At 35.8% G+C, this 18777-nt stretch overlaps 1 protein-coding gene across 30 annotated transcripts in view; it reads right to left on the minus strand.

Annotated features, from left to right (window-relative positions):
* Positions 1 to 18777, minus strand: part of PCM1 (pericentriolar material 1) — a 105017-nt gene that overhangs the window by 59140 nt on the left and 27100 nt on the right. For 19 of the 30 annotated variants that reach the window (XR_009214647.1, XM_058443321.1, XM_058443316.1 and 16 more), the window contains 14 exons: positions 17951 to 18060; positions 15502 to 15718; positions 13037 to 13220; positions 11909 to 12082; positions 11253 to 11410; positions 10896 to 11137; positions 7478 to 7629; positions 7199 to 7328; positions 5780 to 5920; positions 4641 to 4831; positions 3152 to 3352; positions 1700 to 1919; positions 1445 to 1590; positions 765 to 955 (listed from right to left, as the gene is read on the minus strand). Coding sequence is in view for 29 of the 30 variants with exons in the window: in XM_058443321.1 (XP_058299304.1) it covers positions 765 to 955; positions 1445 to 1590; positions 1700 to 1919; positions 3152 to 3352; positions 4641 to 4831; positions 5780 to 5920; positions 7199 to 7328; positions 7478 to 7629; positions 10896 to 11137; positions 11253 to 11410; positions 11909 to 12082; positions 13037 to 13220; positions 15502 to 15718; positions 17951 to 18060 (2457 nt within the window). In the remaining variant the exon portion in view is untranslated. The remainder of the gene's footprint in view (positions 1 to 764; positions 956 to 1444; positions 1591 to 1699; positions 1920 to 3151; positions 3353 to 4640; positions 4832 to 5779; positions 5921 to 7198; positions 7329 to 7477; positions 7630 to 10895; positions 11138 to 11252; positions 11411 to 11908; positions 12083 to 13036; positions 13221 to 15501; positions 15719 to 17950; positions 18061 to 18777) is intronic. The other 11 variants (XM_058443318.1, XM_032162367.2, XM_032162363.2 and 8 more) reach the window with 1 other exon arrangement.

Here is an 18777-nt window from a genome sequence, read left to right on the forward strand (position 1 = left end):
AACTTTAGATCCCAGTAACTTACACAGTGTCTGGTACGTAATGAGCGCAGAAAAAAACATCCAAAGAAAAGCTTAAGCTAAATGTGCTCTCCTTTAGTCTACTGGTATCCCCCTAACAAGACATGGTACTCCTCTAGAAGAGCAATGTCCTATTCATCTCTACTCTCCCAGCGTTTTACATAGTGCCCAGTATACAGCAGCCATTGAACATGTTAATTCGCTTTCCTCTTAATAAATAGTTGAAGCAATCATTCCTAAGTAGTTTACTTAATTTCATTAGCAACCATATTATTAAAGTTTGGTTTAAAAGAAACAAGGCAGGCTGGCCACGGTGGCTCATGCCTGTAATCCCAGCACCGTGGGAGGCCAGGGCAGGTGGATCACCTGAGGTCGGGAGTTCGAGACAAGCCTCACCAACATGGAGAAACCCCGTCTCTACTGAAAATACAAAATTAGCTGGGCATGGTGGCACATGCCTGTAATCCCAGCTACTTAGGAGGCTGAGGCAGAAGAATCCCTTGAACCTGGGAGGTAGAGGTTGCCGTGAACTGAGATCATGTCATTGCACTCCAGCCTGGGCAAGAAGAGTGAAACTCTGCCTCAAAAAAATAAATAAATAAATAAAACATAGAAAAGAGTTTGTAACTTTCTTTGCAAACATTTCCTACCCCATTCCAAAAGAAAATGTTAAAACATCTAGGCAATAGACAAATTATGTTCTCAAACACTTTGCTTTTATTTTCTCTTTAGGTTAAGACACTTACCTGGTGCAAATGATGAAAAGTTAGTAAATCCAGGTATATTGAAGAGATTTACAGGCTGTGTTGGAAAGCTGAAAGGACAAAATAAACTGGGAGAAGGAGGGTGCGATGCACTACTGCCTCTTTCCTTGCCTCCAGGTTTTTCTGGATGCTGATTTTGCTGGCGCGTAAGTTCATTTAGCATTTGTTTCAACCTACAAAAATTTAAGTCAGTAATCTAAGAATTAGTTATATAACCATATATATAAAGTACATTCAGGAAGAATACATGTAAAAAATGATTCAAAAGCATGCAGACAAACTGCCCTGATACTGTAACAAATACGTGCTTGCTCTATAAGGCTTAATTCAATAACTTTCCCTCTGGAACAAGAAATGAACTTAGTACTTCTGTCCGACAGTCGGTAAAACTGTAAGAAACTCACTTTTTTGTTTGTTTATAGCTTCACTGGGGTACAATTTACACACCATAAAGTTTAACAAAATATAAGTGTAAAATTTAATAACATATCCATGGTATTAAAAGGAAACATTAGGTAAATCACCACTTACAAAATTCTCAAGGGAAAGAGAATGTCCAAATAAGCAATTTGGTCTTGCTCTTTTCTCCCAGAAGCTAACTGTAAAACCTCTGCTCAATGTTAGCTCTTATACAGTCTCAATACTTCTAAGAAATAGATTACCTCTGAACATTATTCTGTTGCCATGTTAGCTGAGTATAGCACTGGTTCAACTGGTGCATTATGAAGTGTACTTGAGGAGATGCAACATTGCTGGGCATAACACTGTAAGGACCCGTGAGAAGAGTTTGTAGCAGACAAGATAGAGTCTATTGAAAGAAAATGTTTGTTAATAGTTACTGATGACTTGAGAAAAATTTGTGTTGCTTCGAAAGTTATAAAAATGGAAGAAAAATATACTTTCATAGCAAATTTTACCTGCTGGTCTTGCATCAAAGTCTGACAAATACTGACACTAAAATCAAGCTGTTTCTTTAGCTGATTGATTTGTTCTTGCCATTGTTCTTTCTCTTCTACATAAGAGAGCTCTGACACCCAACGAAGGTTTTCTTGCCGTTGCATGCTGATATTCTGTTGCCTTGTCTTGGCTAAAGGACGATAATTTTCATCTGCCGAAAAAGGGCAATTGTTCTTCCACCTAATACAGATTGAAAGCATTAAGTCATCATACATAATAATTTGGTTTTTAAAATACAGCAATAAACTCTGATACTCAGGTCTATGGGCCAATATTCTCTTTTAAATTCAAAGAACATATAAAGTATTAAAAAATATAGAGGGGGGAGAAAGTCCAGATCTTTAGCTTTGCACAATTATTAGTTTTCATTAGTCTCCAGTCTTTTACATATATGTTTTTACACAGAAGTGTCCATATAATTAAGTATTCTGCAAAATAAAAATATTTATTATGTCACAAGTACGTTTCCATTCTTCAGGCTTTAAGTTCAACCACATAGTATTTCATCAAGTGGAACCACTATATCTACTTCACCATCTGTTATTCATGAAGAAATTTTCACTGTTATAATTAATAGTAACAATATAATAATATCTTTGTTGGCAGACCTTTTTCACTGTCTACAATTTGTTATTTTTGGTTACTTCTCAACAGCAGGAGTGAAGACTGATCCAGTTTACCTGGATCTACTGGAACAACATTTTTGTGGTATAATGAAATATCTATCTGTTCTTTGTGCCTGGTTCCTAGCACAGAGTTCCTAAAACCCTTGGAATCTCCCAAGTGATAGTGTCTTCTGTTATCCATAACAAGCCCCTTTCAACCAGATCTGAATTTTTGCTAATGAGACCAATCACCAAGAGTCAACAATTTCATCAACTGTGCCTAAGCAATGAAATCTCCTAAAAAACCCTAAACAGAATTCAGGCAGCTTCTGGGTCACTGAACACATCAAAGTGCTGGGGAGGGTGGGACACACAGAGGAAACCATGGAAGCTCTGCACACCTCCCTAACCCATACATTGCCCTAACGCACCTCTTCCATTTAGCAGTTCAGAATCCTTTATAAGAAATGAGTACACATAAGTAAGTGTTTTCCTGTATTTCGTAAGCTGTTCTAGCAAATAAACCTAAAAGGGGCTGTAGGAACTCCCAAATTTCTAGCCACGTTGCACAGAAGTGTGGGAAACGTGGGGACCAAGCACTTGAAATTAAAGTCTGAGGTGAGGGCAGTCCTACCGAACTGAGCCCCTTAACTTGTGGGGTCTGCACTAACTCTGAGTAGTTAGTGTAAAAATTGAATCAAATTGTAGGACATGCGGTTGGCTTGGAAAAGTGCAGAAGTGCTTGCTGTCAGTCAAAAAGACCTGAGCCCCTAAAATTAAGCACAAAATTAAAATACTCAAACTAACCTATTTTTAGTTTCCTTTCCATTGTAGGAGTTATGATTCACACTGTTAGAAGGATACACAGAAAAGTTATCATTGGAACTGGCATCTTGCTCTTCTTCCTCCTCTTCATCTGTCCGAACAATTCCTTCAGAAAGGTAACCGTCTTCATCTCCTTCTTCATCTAGTGCACACTGGGTAGACCCTCCCCAAGTTGCCATTGTTCTAGTGATTAAGAGACATAAAACAGACGTCATTCTGGAGATAAGCTAAATACTCTGCCACCTACTATGTGCCAGACATTGCTTCAAACATAAATATACATGTCTGTATATAAAATTTCATTTAATCACAATAACTATGCTATGGGTGGCACTCTCCCTATTGCTGTTATATATAGAATATGTTTAGTTTGCCTTCCTCAAAACAATTCTTCAAGTAAATTTAAATAATCATCATATCCCCTGGGACTATTTCCCAAAGCTAAACTACCCTTAACTTTTCCTTGAGGGAGTTTTTAAGATCAGTGCCGTTCAGCAGAACTTTCTGTAACTATGGCAATCATCTATATCTCTGCTATCCAATACGGTAGATGCTAGGTACACATGGCTACTGAGCGCTTAAAATGTAGCTAATATGACTGAGAAAATAAATTTTTAATTTCATTTGATTTAAATTTAAATAACCACCTATATCTAGTGGCTGCCATACTGGACAGCAAAACTCCAGACCAATGACTCTGAAACCAGATGCTCATCAAAACTATCTGAAGAACTCTGTAGAAGAACAGATGTGTAGTACCCAGAACAGAATAAAAATATTGTAGATATAGTCTGATCAGTAAAATGCATACTGGGACTCCAAGAATAGAAGAAGTTCATCTGAGAAGAGAATAGGGCTTGGTGCAAAATTCCAGAAATTCCAGAAATGCCATCTGAGGATATCAAAAGGGAAGGTCATAAACAAACCTAAATTTCAAAATTTTAGATATGGGTATTACCACATAGCTAAATAATTCACTGATCTTATAGACGACCAACTCTTTTAGAAATATTCTAAATATGGACATTTTAACCTGAAATCCTAAAAACTAAATTATTATTATAATAAAATGTTTTAAGATCCTTAAGAACCTTACAAACAGCAGATACTCAATTTAAGCAAAAAAGTGCTTATTTCTGGCCTGACAGAAAAGCACTACAAAATATCAAGCATTTTCTTTTTATAAACTTAACTAAGAAAATAAGGCTTATACACATAAGAAAATCTGTATCACCATTTGATCAAGTGCCATAGTAATTTAAGACAAAAGAGACAGCTGATGCTATGAGAAGTCAGAACAGAAAGTGGATGGATTCAGTTAAACTGGGTCACAAAGGTGGTAGTTAAATAGTAGCCTCACTGAAATAGCAGATTTGTGCTGTGGTATAGAGGAGAAATGTGGCTGCCTAGCCTACAGGACAATCTTTGGCAGGTGACATTTTTAGAAAAGTGATTTATGCAGCTCTCTTACTTTTCTGTTCTACTTTGCTGAGGAGTACATAGGTTCTCAGATCCATCACTTCTCAATGACACAGCCACTGGAGATGCAGTTTCAGCTAGACCTTGCCTCCTCTGATGTTCAGCCATCAGAGCTTCAAGCTGCTTTCTTCTCTGTCGCAGCTCTTCCCTCAACATTTCATGTCTTCTCATTTCTGACCACAACTATTTTTTTTAAGAAACCAGAGTTAAGTAAATATTTGGATTTGCTGTAGCCTAAAAGAGTAAAAGACTAATAGTATTGTCAGTATCAACAAAGCTTTCTATTCTCATTCTCTCCTTTTCACACTAACATATCCATGAAGGTTAAAATAATAATTTAGTTATGAATACAAAAAAATTAGCCAATTTTTTTTTTTTTTTTTTGAGACAGAGTCTCACTCTGTCGCCTGGGCTGGAGTGCGGTAGTGTGATCTCAGCTCACTGCAACCTCTGCCTCCCAGGTTCAAGTGATTATCCTGCCTCAGCCTCCCGATTAGCTGGGATTACAGGCGCCCACCACAACACCCAGCTAATTTTTTTGTATTTTTTAGTAGAGATGGGGTTTCACCACGTTGGCCAGGCTGGTCTTGAATTCCTGGCCTCATGATCTGCCCACCTCAGCCTCCCAAAGTGCTGGGATTATAGGTGTGAGTCACCACGCCTGGCCTATTAATTCTTAATAGAAACAAGTAGAACTCAAATATACTTCAGAAATTATTTAGGAAAAATTATATTTTCTACAAACTACATATAAATAAAATGTCAAAGGATTGGTCTTTCTAAGTGAAATGATTACTATTTGCTGCAACTACCCCCCTATATATTTCTGCCAAATATTTACTAACAAAGACTACGCATATTTTTAAAAGATAATTACTTTTTAGAAAAAATTACTGAAAACTTTTCAATTAAAGTTTAAAAATTAAAATGTTTTGTCTTTTTTCTGTTATTATAATCTATTACATTTTTGTGTCTACTAAAAAAGGCACAAAGCAGACTACCATTTACAAACATGTTTCAAGGATATTCAGTTTCCTTTCTTAAGATGTGCCTTATTGAAGAACAAAAAAAAGGAAAACAAAAAAAAGACTAACTCAGGAACAAGAGAGTACAATTTACAATTTACAATACCTCATTATCTACTACTGAAGAATCTTCAGGCTCAAAAACAGATTTGCTTGTACTGGTCTCGTGGTGATTAACAGTTGGGGTTGAAGTAATAGCTGGCATATATTTTTTGGTGGGACAGTTACCCACACTAGCAGCTGACAGCTAAAAAGGAATTAACAAAAAAAGTTATGAGGAATTAAAGCAATTATATTAATTTCATAAAAGCAGTTACTTTAAAGATGGCACTAAGGCTCTAGTGCCATATTTAATCTGCTATCAGACCCCGATTGCCATCATCATCCAAAGATAGCTTGAAATAAGAAAACAAAGATGAAAACACAAGCTGAGGTTGACAAACACAAGCCCTCAGGAACAAAAGAAACAACAGGGATAAAAGATAACGGAAAACTGTGTATACTTAACCCAACTTTGCAACATATTTCTCTAGACATTATTTAGATTGGAGATAAGGATAGAAAAAGGATTAGATACAGTAGGTAAGGCAAGGGTTTAGAAAATAAACACATTTGACGTGTTTTCCTTTCTTTGAAAACACAACCTAACTGAAGATAAAGCTAGCCAATAAACTCTGGGAAAATATCAGAAGGAATTATTATCCCCTTCCCATATTATTAACTGATTATTTGATATCATCAAAGGTATCTTATTTTCTGTTCAATCTCAAGACCCATGTATAGGGTACTAGTTAATAAGCAAAAGTATATACAACTTACTCTTTAAACCACATACAGTTATTTTCCTTAGATATCTTATGGTGGCTTAAAGATTTTATTATATTATTTCAGGCCAGTAAAAGATGGAAATGCTGGTCCATAACTGCAAAAGTCAAACCACAATATTTTAACATAATAAACAGTTATGAGTACACATGTTCTGAATCTATGGCCAGCCAGCCCAATAAGAATGAAAATAATCAGAGTCAATTCCTACGTGCTCTCTTTTACACTGTAAATGTATAACCCCGACTCTTCATTAGTTCTTCCGCTTCATTAATCACAAAATTACTAGATATAATTCTGTCACCTTAATACTAGAAAAAAAGAGTAGTTTCTTTCGCCTGTAAACCCAGCGCTTTGGGAGGCTGAGGCAGGCGAATCACGAGGTCAGGAGATCGAGACCATCCTGGCTAACACCGAGAAACCCTGTCTCTACTAAAAATACAAAAAATTAGCCAGACATGGTGGCGGGTGCCTTAAGTCCCAGCTACTCGGGAGGCTGAGGCAGAAGAATGGCGTGAACCTGACAGGCAGAGCTTGCAGTGAGCCAAGATCACACCACTGCACTTCAGCCTGCGCAACAGAGTGAGACTCTGTCTCAAAAAAAAAAAAAAAGAAAAGAAAAAGAAAAAAGAGTACTTTCAGTTGACATCAGGTTTTAAACATCTTTTTTCAGACAAGTAGAAATAAATTTCATAATTACCTGTAAGTCAGGGCATGCCGTTTGCAGTGCTTGAATTTTCTCCTGAATGTCAATCAGTTTCTTTCTTTCTTCCTGCAACTGTTTTAGCTCTCTCTGTTGCTGCTGTAGTTTAGCCTCGTAAAATTTCTCTCTACAATTAAATTGACATTATATTTCTGGACTCCAATCAAATGTGATGAAGCATTAGGCACAACGTAACACAGTACCTAGCTGAGTACCTTCTCCAAAACAGGCACTAAATTTTTATTATATTAAATGAAGGCCAAAAGCTTAACCTACCTTGCCTTTTCATTTACTCCAGTATCTTTCTGTGTTTTATTGGCATTTCCTCTAGTGTTATTTGAATTTTGCTTGGTGTCGTCTTCTGCTGGGTAGAAATCATCCAAATTTGATGTATTGGCAGAGATAACTCCTTGAGCTGCATCATCATCCTGAAAGAGCATCATTACATTAAAACAATCTTGATACCTAAAGATATTATCCAATTCACAGCTTAGTAAATACCACTAGTCTGTAAAATTTACATAAAAAGATTAAAGCAGTAAAGAAAGCATGTTTGTATACATGTTTACACGTGTTCAACATACATTTGTTTATACACGTTTGTATTTGCATACATGTTTATCTCACCTCAACAACTCTTCTTATAATCGGGAAATTTGGAAAAGGCCAATTCCAGTAATGGTTAAACAAGCTACAGTGTATCAAAAAAATAAAAGAAACTACCATCAGAGTGAACAGACAACCTACAGAATGGGAGAAAATTTTTGCAACCTACTCATCTGACAAAGGGCTAATATCCAGAATCTACAATGAACTCAAACAAATTTACAAGAAAAAAACAAACAACCCCATCAAAAAATGGGCAAAGGACATGAACAGACACTTCTCAAAAGAAGACATTTATGCAGCCAAAAAACACATGAAAAAATGCTCATCATCACTGGTCATCAGAGAAATGCAAATCAAAACCACAGTGAGATACCATCTCACACCAGTAGGAATGGCCATCATTAAAAAGTCAGGAAACAACAGGTGCTGGAGAGGATGTGGAGAAACAGGAACACTTTTACACTGTTGAGGGGACTGTAAACTAGTTCAACCATTGTGGAAGTCAGTGTGGCGATTCCTCAGGGATCTAGAAGTAGAAATACCATTTGACCCAGCCATCCCATTACTGGGTATATACCCAAAGGACTATAAATCATGCTGCTATAAAGACACATGCACACATATGTTTACTGTGGCACTATTCACAATAGCAAAGAGTTGGAACCAACCCAAATGTCCAACAACGATAGACTGGATTAAGAAAATGTGGCACATATACCCCATGGAATACTATGCAGCCATAAAAAATGATGAGTTCATGTCCTTTGTAGGGACATGGATGAAGCTGGAAACCATCACTCTCAGCAAACTATCACAAGGACAAAAAACCAAACACCGCATGTTCTCACTCATAGGTGGGAACTGAACAATGAGAACTCATGGACACAGGAAGGGGAACATCACACTCTGGGGACTGTTGTGGGGTGGGGGGAGGGGGGAGGGACAGCATTAGGAGATATACCTCATGCTAAATGACGAGTTAATGGGTGCAGCAAACCAACATGGCACATGGATACATATGTAACAAACCTGCACGTTGTGCACATGTACCCTAAAACCTAAAGTATAATAATAATAAAAATAAATAAATAAATAAATAAAAATAAAACGTAATCAAGGGTCTGGCGAAATGAACTCTCATATACCACTGCTTAAAATATAAAAAATACACACAGAAAAATATGAATACATATCAAAAATTCTGTACATATAGAAATATAAATACATATGGAAATACAGGAAATTGCTCTCTAGAAAACTAATTGTTCTAGAGACCAATTAAGTTGTGTCCTTTAAAATGTACACAAACTCTGACATAGTAGTTCCAGTTCTCCAAATCTTTCTTAAAAAACACAGATGCACAGGAGCTTGTGCAAGTATATTGTTTGGTGCATTGTTTCTAAATAGTGAAAGACTGAAAACAAGTATGCAGTAACTGGATGCTATTATACATTAACTAAAGTCCACTGATATGCTGAAAACTATACTGCAGCTAAAAATAACTATATGTATTGTGTGTATATATATATGCAGTATTATTTATATTTTACAATTATCATATCTGTTTCTTAATTACTTGTAATTATATAGAACTATACTGACATGAAAGTTCTCTGAGACAATGTCGAGTAGGGAAAAAAGGAAAGCTATAAAATAACTTAGTGTATTATATATACGGTTTGTAAAAACAAAGAAACATACCACAAAATGTCATGTGTTGTTTTAAAAACAGGTGCATAGTGATGTACCTAACTGCACAGAAAAGGCCTAGCAACTTCAGTGAAGAATAGGATTATTAATGGAGGTGAAGAGGGAGTTTACTAGTAATATGTACTTTTTTTGCCTGTAATCTGAGCACTTTGGCAAGCCAAGGTGGGTGAACTGCCTGAGGCCAGGAGTTCAAGACCAGCCTGGCCAATATGGTGAAACCCCGTCTGTACTAAAAATACAAACAGTAGCCAGGTGTGGTGGTACACATCTGTAATTCCAGCTACTCAGCAGGCTGAGGCAGAAGAATCGCTTGAACCCGGGAGCCAGAGCTTGCAGTGAGCCAAAATCATGCCACTGCACTCCAACCTGGGTGACAGAGCAAGACCTTGTCCCCAAAAAATAAATAAATACAAATACGTACTTTTTTTGAACCGAGAGAGCACACTCACCTTTCACTTGAGTAATTCAAAGTACATAGCATTTCAAAAGAAACTGTTAATAAAACTTGAGTTTTTCTTTCACAAAAACCATTTTATATGATTTATATATATATACATATATACACAACACCTTTATAAATGTGTTAATAGTTATACGGTAATACAATTATAGTTAATTACATATTTATACAATTATAAGTGTATGCATATTTTGTGTTAATAGTTATATAATTAACTATAATTGTGTATTTTTACATCTGTATAAATATACAATTGTATATTTATTAAATTATAGTTAACTGCGTTAACTATTAACACAAAATATGTATAAACTGCTTTTTAAAATTTATGATTAATAGTTCTAACTTTAACCTTACTGACTAAGATAACATGGTTTTTCTTTTACATACAGTAGGTTAAGATCGCAGGCTCTGGTATCAGGAACTCTGAATTCTGGCTTGGACAGTCATATAAACTTTGGCAATTAAGATCTCTTTAATCTATTTAATATCTACCTCATTGAGATGCTGCAAGTTCTACATAATTTAAGTTCAGAGTTGTCAGCAAAACAACAAAAACAACAAAACCTCTTCTGTTTTTGTAAATAAAAACAGCTATATTGTTTATAATAAAATAAAGCTATATTGGCAAATAATCATTCACATTTATGTATTATGTATGGCTGCTTTTGCATTGTGAAATTGTGACAGAGACTATATTGCCACAAAGCCTCAACTATCTAACCAACTCACTCTTAATTTAAAAAGGCTGCTGACCTCTGATGTACAGCATGTAAAGTGCTAAAAATGTAAACCTCACATATAATACATAAATGTGTATTAGCATAATTAAACCAAAGTAATTATCATACACAAATTTTACTTAAGACTGTACTATTTGACAAATAGGTTTTTAAAAGACCAAGCAATATTTACCTGTACCATAGCAACAAGATCTTGTAACTGTCTAAGTTTCTGTTTTGCAGCCATAAGTCTGTTGATCTTCTGTTCAAATTCAGCATCTTCTGGATGCTCATCAACCAGACTGCTCCTGTGACTAGATAATGAAGCTCCACTGACGCCCTCCTCTTCTGCTTCTTCCTCCTCCTCCTCCTCCTCATCTTCACCTTGTGCAACGTGAATCTCCTGTTCCCCTTCTCTATTATATCGACAATCTGCTGAAAACAAGTATAATTAAAATCGGTAACTTTTACAATAAAGAGCACACATGAACGAAAACCCACTTTGTAAGAATAACAGGGCAAAATTATATGTAAATACAGTCAGTCATACCTAAAGAAGGAGGTACATTTAGAGCCCTTATGTTGGCAGCAGATCTGTTGTTAATTTCACAATTAGAATTAACTGTTCGCCCATCTCTATTATTAGAAACACATTGTGCATTACTATGACTATTTACTTCATTCCAAGTGGAAGCTACTTGTGGATTTCTAGAAGAAAGAAAACAGCATGAAGTTATTTAAGGCATAAAAAAAGAGAGAAAGAAATCAAAGTTTAGAACTGCTAATAAAGTAACACCAAACCAAGAACAATGCTGGCTATTCCATTTAAATTCAAACTGAATAATTGACTCCTGCTTTTCATTAACTTCTGCCTATGTGCTATTTAAGTAGAAAAACATCTGAAAAAATGAAAATTACACCTAAAAATAAACAGACAGCAAAATGCTAAGTTAGATACATCTCATGATTTACTTGAATTCAATCTAACAAATGGCAAATTTACTGAACTATTGTACTCCATACTTTCCTATTCATCTTTCTTCACAGGGCAGAGATGATTACACTGACCAAAATGGTAGACTTACAAGAGAAAAGCTTAAATAAAAGGCAAATAGTAAATACTTTAATGAAGTATTTTTGTTCCCACATTAAAAGTATCAAGATAGAATGAATATGCTGGAAAAACATCCCCAAAAAAGTTCTTACCGAATGTTAGTAACAGGCTCGGAATTTTCATGCTCAGAATCATATTCTGACTCTTCAGTTTCTTCATCTTTCCTGTTTTCATTCACAGCATCTGTCATCATGTCTGATGTTTGTTCATAATAATGAACTAATTCTCTTAGCTCATTCAATCTCTTTCGAACTTCATTTAACTTCCTGATAAACAAAAAATTTACGTATAAGATTTACGCCCATTTTAGCAAAATAATGCAGACATTATTTTCATATAATAGCAGCTAACACAAACAAAATTTAGACCTAATGAAATATCCACCTAGTGACCTATCCAGGGGGTATGACCGTAAAATAATGAGTTTAATGCCAAGTATGGCTTACTCAAAATCTCACATTATTTTCCTATGCTGTGTTAGGGACAAAAGTGTAAGAAAACCAATTTCAATTTAATTGCTCATTTTAAGCAGGTGTAAATGTTAACAGCAGAAAACTTGATGTCAAAAATACTTCTAGGTTTCTCAAGTACCAAATGTGTGAAGTACTACTAAATACTACCTCTCAGGCCAATCAGGTATATAGACATTACAGAGCATGTATGGAAGGTTCTTGATTTGTCTGCACATATGAGATCTATACACTACATACTATGTTTACCAAAAATAAAAATTAAGTTTGCTGAGTTCTTACTGTAAGTGCCAGGAACTGTGCCAACATTTTTTAATGAAAACATATTTATGAACAGGTATATTATTATCCCTGTTTTGCAGATGAGGAAATACAGGCTTAGTAAGGCTAAGTTATTTGTACAGGGTAACACAACCTTGTGTGATACAATTTCAGGGCTGTCTAATTCTACAGCCTGGTCTCTAAACCATCTGAATATAGAAATATTTTAACTGTAGTCTTATTTTTGATCCTTTATTTGAAAAACAAGAAAGTAACATCAGTTCACAGAAACTGTTACATCACATCTCTTAGACAACTCAAATTATGCCCACAGAACACACACATGCCTCTTCTACCTATCACTTAAGAATGTTTACAGCAATATTAAATAAATCTCATTTTGCCAGAATTTTCAACACAAAGGAAAAAAAAAAAAGAATTTATCCCTATTATTTAACTTCATGTAAACAATGATTATAAATGTTTTACTGGAGCTTTTCAGATGGATTGAGATGGCCTTCATTTTCACTCTCATTCTGAGAGACCAGAGAAGCAGCAGGATAAGGAACAGATGATGTGAGGCTGTTGGATTCTCCATTGACAACCGGTGCCAATCCTACAGCAGCAGAGGGAGCTGAAGTACTTCTCTGATCCACACTCCTTTGTGGAGAGGCTGAAGAAGGCACAACAAAAAAAATTTTTTTTAAATCACCAGTTACCATCAACAAACACTTACAGTTGGCTTGGATATTGAAAAATAAAAAGTAAAAATCATTAACAACTTAATTTCTGCAGATTTAAATTTCAGAAACTTGTTTATTAACTTACTCCACAATTAAACACATCAAAATGCACACAGAGACACATTTACCTCTTTCTTCCAGAGACTCTATCACCTTTACATTACAACCAGTGGGTTAAAACAGAAAGGAAAGAAAAAAGATGGAAATTGACAAGAATAATGATATTCTACCTTGGAAAACTAACTAAAGGAGTACTCTAGTTAGTTTTAACTAACGAGTAAACTTGGTAACTAACTTGAAAAACTTGGTTCTAGGTTAAGTTAAACAGGGCCACTATGAATCATGTGCAGTACTCAATCTGTAATCTTCATAGGGTAGCTCTAGCTGATTAGGTCTTCATCAGTTTTTCACACCCACAGCTCAGGGAAGTTGCATCTGGACACCAAGAAGGAACTTTTCTTGCTCCAGGAGAGAAAGAGAAGTGTTAAAGTGACTGTGGTACCTCAAACCATGAAATATTAAACAGCAATAAAAACCTGCTATTTAGATAATGGGTAATCCTCTATGATCCTTGAACTAAATTTAATTACTTTCTATTTAACTTCTTTCACTATCAAATATAAATCATGCTTTCAAGAGGAATTAAAGATTAAGAATCTTTGCACTTCTCTAACTCCTACCATTTCAAAGGTGCTGTCATTTACCAGTATCTTTCTCACAGGAACCATCATTATTTGTTGCTCACTTTAGTACCACAATTCCTGTAGGTGGCTTCCAGCAGTCTCCTCATTATTCTTTTCCTTGATCATTCTACCTTTTGCTGCTGCTCTCACACTGCTTCCCAGTGAGGAAAAACATAGCCTTTAAGAGTCATCAGTATACAGAGTGCTACTTTATGCATACAAAACTGACCACAAGGACTTAAGTGCAACTTTCACAAGTTTTTTTTTTTTTTTTTTTTTTACGGAGTTTCGCTCTTGTTGCCCAGCTGGAGTGCAATGGCACGATCTCGGCTCACCACAACCTCCGCCTCTCAGATTCAAGCGATTCTCCTGCCTCAGCCTCCAGAGTAGCTGGGATTACAGGCATGCACCACCACGCCTGGCTAATTTTGTATTTTTAGCAGAGATGGGGTTTCTCCATGTTGGTCAGGCTGGTCTCGAACTCCTGACCTCAGGTGATCCACCCGCCTCGGCCTCCCAAAGTGCTGGGATTACAGGCATGAGCCACCACACCTGGCCCACATGTTAAGGTTTTCTTAGTTGTGTTCATGTGTTTGTAAAGGATAAAAACTGGGATTATACTCTAGAGGAGAAAGACACTAGCAGAAGTCAGGGAAAAGAAAGGAGTATGTTTTAGGGCAGGAATAGTAAGGTTCTTTTGTGGGTGGAAAAGAAAAAGGAGATATGTGGAGAATAAGGACCAGAGGCTCCAGAGACAATGGTTTTGTTGTTTTTAAATCCCTCGTCTTTTCTTTAATTAGACAGCAGCTAGAATGTTTAAAGACTAGTTGGAAGTCGTCCCTACTGACTTCAATTTCTAATGCTTGAGCCTCTATTACTATTTGGATAAGAGACAGGGGTCATGTCTGAAAAGGTATTAGGATAGGAACTGAAGACTAGATCTGACTAAGATTAGACAAAGGTTAAATATGTGTGGAGCAGAAAAGATAACTCCTGCAGTTATAGCTGCCTGAGATGATTATTTATATATTTTTAAAACATGAATATAAGTCCAGCAGTTAGAAGTTCTGGACTGTCTATACTAAACCATATATACAAGTTTTTCATAGTTTTGTGCTTTTTTTTTAATAGACCCTCTCTATGTTTCACAGTTTTGGGTTTTTAAATCAAAGTACTAACTGGATTAACTTTTCTTTAAGGGAAAATATTGAATATGTTAAAACACATAGTATTATTATGTCCACGTATCAAACAGTTACCTTCTCTTCTACCTTTCCCTTATTAAAATCCTACTAATTTTTCAAGGTCCAACTTTATTCTTTCCGTTTTCTGAATTATAAAACTGATTTATCACCTATTTGGCTTTCATATATATTGGCTTGTAACTTAAAAACTTTTCATATGCAAGTCTTAAGTCCCTACAAATATTTTTGAGGAGCTATGTGTTCATTCACCAAATACTAAATTTATTATGTGACAGTCCTGTGTGTCTTCTTATACCCAATACTGCTGAACCAGATTTACTCACATGATGAATTGTTAAGATGCTGATCTCGAAGTGTATGAAGTTCTCCAAGCAATTTGTCCATTTTTTGTTTCTTTTCCTGTAGCACTCTCATTTTGCTAAAAAGTTGGACTTTCTCATCAGGTAAACGTTGTGAAGCTGATGGATTCCTGCTCTGGGAAACCTCCCTAGTTAATGAAAGACTTTCTGCCTGTCTTCTATTGTCTGGAACAGCTGGAGGCTTATTAAAAAACAAAACAAAGAAGAAGAATTAAGCCTAAGGCAATTGAAGGCATTCTCATTTTTTAAATGCATAAATATTCTTTATAAAGAGAAAGAAATATTTGCTAGGTTGAGCTAGTAGGTAAGTATATAATATACCCTTACTATTCCCAAATTAAATACGGTTTCCTGATTTGCCACTATTAACATATGAAGTCATCCCTCAGTATCCATGAGGGATTGGTTCAACGACCCCTGGGGACACCAAAAACAACAGATACCCAAATCCCTTATATAAAATGGTGTAGTATTTGCACATAATCTACACACATCCTCCTATATACTTCAAATCAGCTCTAGATTACTTATATCTAATACAATATAAACACTATATAAAATAGTTGTTATATTTTTAAATTTCCATTTTAAAAATTGTTGTGTTATTTTTCCCCCAAAAATATTGCTGATCCTTGGTTGGCTGAATCCATGGATGTGGAACCCACAGATACTGAGAGCTGACTCTACATGGTTTTACAGACACATGACCACACAGAGGTCGTGGATTCACTAGACATCATTACTTGAATCAAAAGTAGTAACAATACCACGTTATATAAATAAACCTTCAAAAATCTCAGTCTCTCTTGCCTTCTTTCTAGAACTACCACCGTAAACTTCTTAACCTATCAATTTTTCCCATCACTTCTCTCTCATGTTCCTTTTTTTTTTTTTTTCTTTTTTTAAATTTTTTGAGACACAGTCTCACTCTGTGGCCCAGGCTAGAGTGCAGTGGTGTGATCTCAGCTCACTGAAACCTCCGCCTCCTGGGTTCAAGCAATTCTCCTGCCTCAGCCTCTAGAGTAGCTGAGATTACAGGTGCATGTCCCCACACCTGGCTAATTTTTGCATTTTTAATTGAGACAAGGTTTCACCATGTTGGCCAGGCTGGTCTCAAACACCTGACCTCAAGTGATCCACCCACCTTGGCCTCCCAAAGTGCTGGCATTACAGGCATAAGCCACTGTACCCGGCCGTCTTTTTTTTTTTTTTCTTTTTAATTATGAAACTTTGCAAGAATCCACTAGGGCTTAGGAAATCATATAATGAATATCTCCCATTATGCTTAGTCAAATTTTAAGATTTTCCCATATTTGCATCAATTATTTTAAGAAAAATGTAACATTACAGATTTAACTAAAGCTCTGTTTGTACCCTTTCCAATGTCATTACCCACTCCAAAGGTAACCCCAATCTGGAATCAGCTATCTACCATTCTCACACATTTTTATTTTCTAATGCCTATGTATACACATTAAAAATGTAGACTTTTTTTAAAACAAGGTAAGTGGGATCCTTCTTAAACTTGAATTTTGTATTCATCAGCAATGGCTTATTTACTATAACTGCTGTAAAGAATTTCACTCTACATAAGAATTCATTAGCCCATTTCTGTTGATGGACATTTGGGCTGTTTCTGGTTTTTTGCTATTAACACAGAGTTGCCATGAATATTCTTCTATCTACCTCCTTCTGAACATGTGAGAGTTTCTCTAAAGTAAGTCCCAAGTCTACCAGAAGAAATTTACTAGGTACTGCTATATAACTCTCCAAAGTGATTGGGCCATATTCTCTCATTTTCACTTGGTCAGCAAGAAGACAAGAGACACTACATCTTCAATCATATTCACTTCCAACGGAGAGGCATTAATTCATCCTTTCTCACCCAAGGCCCACATATTGAAAATCTGCATTTATATCATTTACAAAGTGCATCAAATTACAACACTTACTAACTCTCAAATTAAGAACTTTCTTAAAATTGTTAGTAAAATATTCCTTCAAATGAGAATTCCAAGGCTGTATGAAATCCCATGTATCTAGTCGAAGGACACAGATTTAAAGCAAAGTCTTAATGGTTGTGACCATTAAGTCTTTTAGAGGAAAAAAAAATACGTCATCCAGTAGCATACAAAGAAAAACTTCATTAATCACTTCCTTGAAAGTAAACTCTCCTCTAATTTAGTGATTCTTAAAGTATAGTCCCCAGGCCACCAGCACTGGACTGAGACGTGGAGAAACCCACCCCAAATCCATGAATCATAATTTTGGAGGTGGGGGGGACCCCACCAATCAGAAACCTACACTGCTCAACAATCATGCCAGGTGAGAAGTATGCTCACTGAAGTTTCTGAATCACTGTTCTAATTGATGTGATTTTTTAAACTCAACTATACTAAAACATCTAGGTTACCTGAGAATCACGAAGCTGATTATGAAAACGCTGAATTAAGTCATTCAATTCTTCATTTAGTTCAGATGTGATACTGACGCCAGATAAGCTACCTGCAGTTTCCGCAACAACTGGAAAGAAATTAATAACTATTGATTAATATAAATAAAATCAAACACCTTTTTTAATCTGAGAAGCTAAAAATAAATTTAAAAAAGAATTTAAAAAGCTCACATACGTAACTTGAAACTAGTTAACAATCCTATCTATCTGCCAACAATCATTTTATTAGAAGTTACCATCTAACTTAAAAATAAAGGGATGGTCACAAAACTCTGGTAAAGTGGTTCATCTTTTTCTGTCCCAACATACAAGGAGGGTTACTATTACATTCCAATTAATAGTAGTGACTCAGTGGAGCAGGTCTGTCTAAGATCAGTGGGGAGTGAAAGGGAAAGTGATAGTGTAAAAAACCACAGCTGATTCTGACAGGTTTCAATCTCCATGTTCTTGAATAGAATCAATTCTCTGCTAGAGGGGCTGGCAAACTTTGCGTAAAGGTTCAAATAGTAAATATGTTAAGCTTTGTGAGAAATACAGTTTTTGTCTCGAGCACCCAACTCTACAGGGTAAAAGCAACCACAGACAATGTAAACAAATGGGCATGGCTGTGTTCCCTAAAACTTTATTTCAGGCAATGAGCCAAACTCAGCTGACCATAGTTTGCTGACCCCTGCAGTAAAATGGATAATTTATTGAAGCGGCTGTTTGTGATACAAGTCATACTAAAAGACTGTGGTTTTTATCTTCTAAATTTAAAAAAAAATACCCCCATATTCATAAAGCAG

This window comes from Hylobates moloch, unplaced genomic scaffold (assembly GCF_009828535.3).
Source record: "Hylobates moloch isolate HMO894 unplaced genomic scaffold, HMol_V3 SCAFFOLD_8, whole genome shotgun sequence".
In the NCBI taxonomy this organism is placed as follows: domain Eukaryota; kingdom Metazoa; phylum Chordata; class Mammalia; order Primates; family Hylobatidae; genus Hylobates; species Hylobates moloch.